General features: G+C 26.5%; 1 protein-coding gene across 1 annotated transcript in view; it reads left to right on the forward strand.

Moving 5' to 3' along the window:
* Positions 1 to 7122, forward strand: part of LOC142317439 (dynein heavy chain, cytoplasmic-like) — a 35559-nt gene extending 28437 nt beyond the window's left edge. Inside the window, exons 8-10 of the mRNA XM_075354006.1 lie at positions 3503 to 3658; positions 4270 to 4443; positions 6999 to 7122. Coding sequence (XP_075210121.1) covers positions 3503 to 3658; positions 4270 to 4443; positions 6999 to 7094 — 426 coding nt within the window. The 3' untranslated portion in view covers positions 7095 to 7122. The remainder of the gene's footprint in view (positions 1 to 3502; positions 3659 to 4269; positions 4444 to 6998) is intronic.
* Positions 7123 to 8257: the final 1135 nt, after the last annotated feature.

Below are 8257 nucleotides of genomic sequence, written 5' to 3' on the forward strand. Positions count from 1 at the left end.
ATGTAATTAATTTTATAACTTGATCAGTTGCTATAATTATTGTTCTTTGTATATTTTTACTGTTAAATACATTTAATTAAGCCACATAGGTGTTAAGGCAGGCTTAGCTTGAGTGTGAACTTTTAAATTTTATCATATATAGATTTCGGCTTTTAAAAGGTAAGTTTACGTGAAGTGCATCAAATTTACAAATTTCTGTATCTTTATATTATTAATACTACTTTGTTTAACCTCATTTACTAATTTTTCTTATTTGTTGAAAATTATTTTTTATTTCTTTTCTAGTTTATTTATTATGTATAATTGTATTAAACGTGCATCATAAGGATTAAAATAATTTAGGGAAACCATCTTAGTTTTACAACATGTTTCATTTAATTTAAGCAAGTAGTAAGGTGTAATATTTATGGCAGTTAAAAGCCTATTGCGTGTATTAGCTGAGCTAGCTCGTGTGTTATGATTAGTCCCATCTAGTTGCACGAGAGCATTTTTCAACCACATAGTAATGTTATGTAACCACATTGTAATAATATATATTACATTCCTTCTTGTCTTAAACAAGCTAAACTATGTAGTGTTTTTTAGATCATGGTATTATTTTTAAAAAAAGTTAACAGACAAAATACTTCATACAAATATTATTTAAATTTTCACTTTTTTTAATCCTTACCCCCAGAATGCTTTCTCAAACACATTAGATTTCATACTAGAAAATTTTTTACTTATATTCATTGTAACATTTAAATTGAAAAAGTTGTATTAAAAAGAAAGAAAGTTTAATTTTTATATTATTTCTTTTTTATTTTTACTTTCATATCTGCTTGTCATACTGTATAGCTGCACAGGATACAATATGAGGAACAATACACTTATCAGGTCAAATTTTACTTGTCAGTGTTTTTGTAGATTTTATGATTTCATGATCTTGCCTAACCAAAAAACAAAATTTTAACATTGAAAAATTCTAGATATATGTAGATACACATATATATATGCCTATATTTTGCTTTTACCTCCAGACTGGTTGGACCAATTAGGTTGAAGTTTTGCATGATGATTTCTGTATATGGGAGATTAATGCTGTTTAATTTTGATCACAATCAGACAAGGGGACAGAAAGGTTGATATGGACCTTAGGTCCTGTATTTTAAAATTTCACTCAAAGGTTGGAAATATTTTTCTCATAGTTTAATGCACATTATGTAGCTAAAATATTTTCTGATGGTGTTTTGTTTCATTCAAATCCCATAAAGAGGTAGAGGCAAAAGCCCTTTTTTCATCTTTGGCCTTTGTTCTTGTACTAATTACACGATTCCATTTCATTATTATGTCAGTTTGGCTTTTTATGAAGTTTTGTATGGTGCCTTTTAATTTTGATTATATTTGGTCAAGGGAATGGGGAGAATAATTTTCTTTATGTAATTCTTTACTTGCATATTTATATATTTTAATTTCCTCTTAATTTTTCTCAGAAGTAATAATGTGCCAAGTTAAAGCCCTCGTTTTGAAATAGGCTGTATAGTTTTAGTAACCAGAATTCAAGATGATAGGTACAATTGATATAAAGAAAGCTATTAAATTTCTTTTACTTTAGTTTTGTATTGAACATTATAAAATTATTATAGTAATTATAATATTGTTGTATTGAACATTATTATAGTAATTATTCAAAGAAACTTCAAATCGTTTACTTCATCTTGTTTGTACTTCAATAATAATTAAAAACTGCATTATTTGCCTAATTATAAAAACTACTGCATAATAAAATTTAATGTGAACATAATTATTCAGCGATTCAAAATATCACATGAGAAATAATTCGGAAATATGACATGCTCCTGTTTTAGCTACATTCACTAAATATCTAGAGTTATGTGGATAAATTTATGCTTAAAACCATTCTAGAAGTTCAAAAAATTTATTAAAAATCATTCAGACTAGCCCAGCAGTTCTTGAATTCTAAATGGATATCTGCACAGAATACACTGTATATTATATTAGATTTATACTAAGATGATGAATTTTTAAATTAGATAAAAGTATTCAGTAACAAGGGTAGTCTAAAAAGTAAAGAATGTTTTGATAATAGGAAATCAAGTAAGAAGAATTAATTAAACAATTTTTATTTTATATTTACTGGAATACTTAAACTATGTTTCAACATAGTCACACACAAATTCAAACACTTGTCAGAGTGTGGTATCATGTTTTTTGTATACTTTTACTATACACTTCTGCCACAAAGTTCTTCAACCATTTACTAACAACTTCTTTCAGTTCATTATAATCATGAAAATGCCTGCCTCCTAAAAAGTTTACAGAATAAATTATAGTCGCCAGGTCCAAGCTAAATTTGTAGGATGGATCCTGAAAAACATTCCAGTCAAAACATTGAAGCAAAGCTCTAGTTGTTGCAGCTGAGTATAAGCAAGCATTATCATGGAAGAAGACAATGCTGCTGGACAACATATTGCACTGTTTGCGTTGCATGCCATATCAGAGGCAATGGAGTATCTGACATATGCCTCTGAGTTTATTTTCTGACCTCTTAGCATGAAGTCAACCAATAGGATGTCCTTTCAATCCTAAAACATGGTTGCTATCACTTTGTCTGTACTTGTTTTGCTTTTCTTAGCTTTGTTGATGATTTGGAATGATGCTATTTTGAACTGAGATTTTGTTTTAGGTATTTTATGAGATGCCATTGTCTCATCACCAGTAACATTTGTAACAAAGATGGATCATTAAAATTTCATGAAGTAAAACTCTAGAAATAACAGGAAAGAAACTGTGTAAACGATCTAACATGAATTGTTAGAATCTTACTGCACTTTGCCATCAACTTTTTTCTTGTGTTCTTTGGTGTGTAAATTTCAGCAAGCCAGATTGTTTTTTCATTCAAAAACCAAATTGCACTACGCACCTAAAATTTAGCAGAATTTTCTATTGTGTCTCACATTTTGAATGCATGTAAAAAAAAAAAAATACAAATGTCTGTGCAGCATCCACTTAAGCTCACACTGAGCTTATAGTTTAGGGAGTTCAATGACACATCCACTGGCGAGACTGGAGATACATGCCAAGGTCAAATGTTCTTTACTTTCTGGATGACCCTAGTATATTGAAGAAAGATCTTTTTGATTTGTTTATAAAAATATAAAACTTGTTTATAAAAATATAAAACAAACAACATAATATGTTGTTTGTTTTTAGTTGGATTAAACTCCTAGTATAAATTCCATTACTGGATTTTATAGATATAGGTATTTTTCCCCTAGCAATTAAACTGGATACTACTACCACTGTCTTCAAAATGTAGTGAATAAGTTGGGACAGTTAAAATTTATTCAAATTTCAACTTCAATCAATTTTAGTCGATAAGATTTTAATTATTTAATGAAGTAAAGAACCAAGTAATGTTCTTTTACATTAAAATAGGTAGATAAGTAGTAGTACATTCTACTTTCAATAACATATTAGTAATTTAAATTTTTATATACAGGTGGATCGTTCTATAGCACTTCTGAAATCTCTTGGTATCGAACGAGAACGTTGGGAAGCAACCAGTGAGACATTTAAATCACAAATGTCAACTATTATTGGTGATGTTCTGTTATCATCGGCTTATTTAGCATACGCAGGATACTTTGATCAGCATGTAAGTAATTGTTGTGGTTTAGAGAAATGAAATTAAAGAGCATATTTTATAATTTTACTTTTTCCTTTCTTTTTCTATCTTGCTTTGAAATTTTTCTGTTATAAATATTGTGGTCAAAAGATATATTTTTCATACATAATTTTAATTTTTAGAAATTTATTAAACTTTATAATCATTTTTCTAAGATTTCATTTAGATGATACTTGTGAGTACTTGAAATGGTAGGTGAATCATTCAACATCAAAATTTGATCTATCATTACTTATTTTGTTTGTACACATAAGAAAAATTATTGCGGCAATTTTTATCCTTTATTTGAAATAAATGAGTTCAGCCTACTTGTGTAAATATATCATACATTGTGGAATTATTTGCAATTTCCTAATCAGAGCCAAAAATACAAAAATTAATTGTCCACATCTGTTTTCTAGATCATAAGTCTAAAATCATTTATGCTGTTTTATGTTATTAATTGATACCAGCAGTACAACATACACTTTGAACTAAACGAAATAATTAATTGAAATTTGAGTTAAACTTAAAATGATCACATTTTATAGATTTTTTACCATATGTGAATATTATTAATATTTTTTTAATATTGTCAACAGTATCGTCATAACTTGTTTGCAACATGGTGTAATCATTTAACTCAAGCTGGATTATTGTTCCGACCAGATATTGCACTTACAGAATATTTATCAAATCCTGTTGAAAGATTACGTTGGCAAGCTAATGCTTTACCTCCAGATGATTTGTGCACTGAAAATGCAATCATGCTAAAGGTAATTTTTTTTTATTTGATTGAAGTATGTATATAATTAATATAGTTATTTAAATATTTATGCAGTAATCAAAACCTTTAGTAGTAGCTTAAACCTATCTTTGATTCTGAATTCTTAAAAATATTTATACGAGTGAATTTCAAGACAAAGTGTATATTAAAAATGTTAAAAGTTTCATTTGAGCAAGAAGATATAAAAGTGGCTTACTTATAAAATTATGACATGCTCAAAATTTTATAATTGTGCATTATGTCCTACATTTAGAGATCCTTTTGAAAGTTGGCTGTTAATATCAGAACATGTTATTATCATAGAAATTTAATTAACTTGTTTTTCTATTTGATAAATTGTGTTAAAATTATCATCCATAAATTTTATTAGTTATGTTGCTTATTATTTTACGGTTTATTCATAATCTAGATGAAGATTTACATTTAATGTAAATATTCTGTTAGATTGGTCTACTTTTGCTTTTTGAAGTAATTTTAGAAATTTGTCTTGTTTTTATGTAATTTTTTCTTTTCATAAAGACTAAAATATAAATGTAATTATATTAAATACATTGAAAAGTTGTCAGAGTAAAAAATTATATAAAATCTGTAAATTTGTTTAGTTTTAAAAATAAGGAAAAAATTAATGGACCTATAGTAATTTTTTTTTAATTTCTGTTATTAATCAAAAATATAGTAATTATTTAATGCATAAAATGCTGTTTTGAAATGACAAAACTGGGAAAATGGCAAAAATGGTCCATAACAGCATCAGTTATATTTATTAATTAATATTTTTGACAGAGCCTCTGTCAAAAAGAACTAGCGATAGTTCTTTATTTTATAATTAAATTTATATTTCCATAATTTGAAAGAGCGATTTTGGGAAATTTTATTATTTATCATTAATATTTGTATTTGTAAATTTCCTCCTATATTGATTCTGATGATGCACAAAATTGTCTGTAACTCTCTGAAGAATATCAGATTTGGTATTATTAATTTCACGGTGGAATTTATTTTTCAGTTCATTTATCACGTGATTTCAAGTGGAAAAAACTCAACTTTTAAGGTACCCCTATTAAAAAAGTCAGTGATGCATTTATTGCTGAAGCAAGGTGGTCAGAAAATATCACTGAAATAAAAGATAAGAAAGAAAGCTTGGAGATAGGTTACACAAAATATACAAGATCTATTGAGCAGTGTGGTTTGATGGCATACAAGTTCCCAATTGCCTAAAAACTTCCACTTCGTTATTACCCCCTTCTTAAGAAAGGTTTGGCGCTTTTATTTTGAAATTACAGGGCAATTTTGTTTTTTCCATATTTCCTAAAGTATTTGAAAAAGTGTGAAAAATTGATTTTACAAACTTTAAGCAAACATTTACTTTCAGCATGGTTCTAAGGAAAAGTTGTCTAATGACCCAGAATTTCCCAACTTTTAAAAAATATTTTAAATATAGATAATAAAACAATTCCATTTTCAACTTGTGCACAATCTCAGTAAAACATTCAATTTAGTTCCACATTTTTTACTGATAACAAAATTTTGTCATGGACTGCATTAATTGGTTTAAGTCATCCCTTATTAACAATTAACAAGCAGTTGAAATTTCATCTTTTGATAAGAATATGCTTGTAAAATTTAGGTCTCCACTTCAAGATGTGAAATGTGAAAGTGTCTCATGCTTTTTTATTGGTTTTTTTTAATACCTTCTTCAAAATCTTGACGTAATCATTGTAACTCTCTTTGCAGACAACACGCTGTATCTACATCTGAAGATAATTATTTAAAAATAATTGAAAATTCTACGATAATTGTTATTCACTGGGTGGATTGTAACCATCCTTTTTGTATTTGGATAGACATAAGATTTCTGATTGCGTAGTTAGAATTCCTGTTAATGATAACTATAATTTTTCTGTTACCCATAAAGTGAAATTTCTGGGTATTTTATCAGATGACAAGTTGTGGGAGGATCAATTTAATCTTGTTTTTAACAAAATCAAGCTGTATTGTTTTGATTTGAAGTTTAATAAAATACTAAGCTTATTATGCAAGCTTGTATATTTAAGTAATATTCACTTCTATTATGCATTACTTTTGCTCCTTTTTTTTCAATAATTGAGTTACACATTATGTATTAAAAATTATTATAAGTTATAAAATTGCACAAAAGAATAGAGATATATTCTCTGAATCTGTGTGTGATATAACTATTTAAAAAGAAAAAAGATTTTAATCAATTATTATTGAGAGTCCATATTTATGGTCTCGAAACAATTTTCAATACTTAATATATTTCACTTTTTTTTTATGAAGTAGTAATACAATTAGTATTGTGTTAAAAAATACAAAAATAGGAAATGAGAACTCCAGTAGTAGTTTTGATAAAATATTTTATCAAAATTATTCATAGATTTAAATACATATTTAAATCAATGTTGAATTTATACTTAGTTTGATGTGTAAGTTATTTAATCAAGGATGCAATAGTGGTAAATTATTACTGATTATTTATATTTATTATTTTATATAGTAATATTATTTATTATTTAATTACAGAGATTCAATCGTTATCCTTTGATAATTGATCCATCTGGTCAAGCTACAGAATTTATATTAAATGAATTCCGTGATCGTAAAATTACAAAAAACTAGTTTTCTGGATGATTCATTTAGAAAGAATTTGGAATCAGCCCTTCGCTTTGTTAATCCTCTTCTTGTTCAGGTAATTGAATATACATATTTATACACACTTTTTTTACATTTATTTATGTTTCCTCTTGAATTTAAAATAGGAGTTGGTGATTGAATTAAAACCAAAAATTATGATTTATGTTTTATTGTGTTTATTGTTTCATAAAATCTCTTTTGGTATTGCTTCTTGGAAAAAGAAGGGCCTAATAATTATGAGATCATCATAAATGGTTCTTCCTTCAAAACTGACATTTTAGATGAACATTTTAAAACAATAAAAGTAGGTTAAAGTAAATAATAGTAGTTGAAACCTTCTAAAAGTAGATATAAAAGTTAGATTTCTATTAAAAGTAGAAGATATAAAAGGAATTAAACCTTCATATATTAGGGAGATTGTATTATCCACTCGTGTAGACATTTTTAATGTTGTTTTAGTAAATTGCTTGATTATTTTAGTAAAAACATAATATTAAATTAATAAAAAAAATCCTGATCATTTTATCTAAACTGGCATCTGTGAAGTATTTTTAACCAAAATATTTATTTCCATAAATTTGAAAAATAACTTGAAGTTGTTAATAAAATGTCCCAAACTTTAATCACCCCATCAACAATAAACCTATTAAAATGGTATTAAAATTGTAACCCAGTATTATTGAGAAATTCTATTTCAGGTTTACCATTTTTAGGAGTTTTTGGATATCAGATTCATTAACTATTGTACATATTTCTGAGATCAATGATGTTTGCATAACATGATGTTATGATGTGATTTTTGTTGGTAACTTTTGTTCGTTCCATTTACATAAAAACTTATTTTCTATTGTGTATTGATGTGTGTAGTTTTCTAAAACTATTGTTTTCATATGGATTTTCTAATCTTAAAAGTATCACACCACACAACAGTAAAAACTAATCTCTGAAAAGATTTTTGTGTTCATTTTACAGTATCATTACCATTTATTAAAATTTAATTGTTAAATTTAAAATATATAAATAAACAAAAATTTTTTAATCAAAAAGTTAATAAAAGTAAAATAAGAAAGTAAAATAAGAAAGTATGGAAAAGTAAATATGTTGGTTGATGGAAAAGATAATCAAAAGCTTGATAACAAAACTGGAGA

Source organism: Lycorma delicatula, chromosome 1, assembly GCF_047948215.1.
Source record: "Lycorma delicatula isolate Av1 chromosome 1, ASM4794821v1, whole genome shotgun sequence".
Taxonomy (NCBI): Eukaryota; Metazoa; Arthropoda; class Insecta; order Hemiptera; family Fulgoridae; genus Lycorma; species Lycorma delicatula.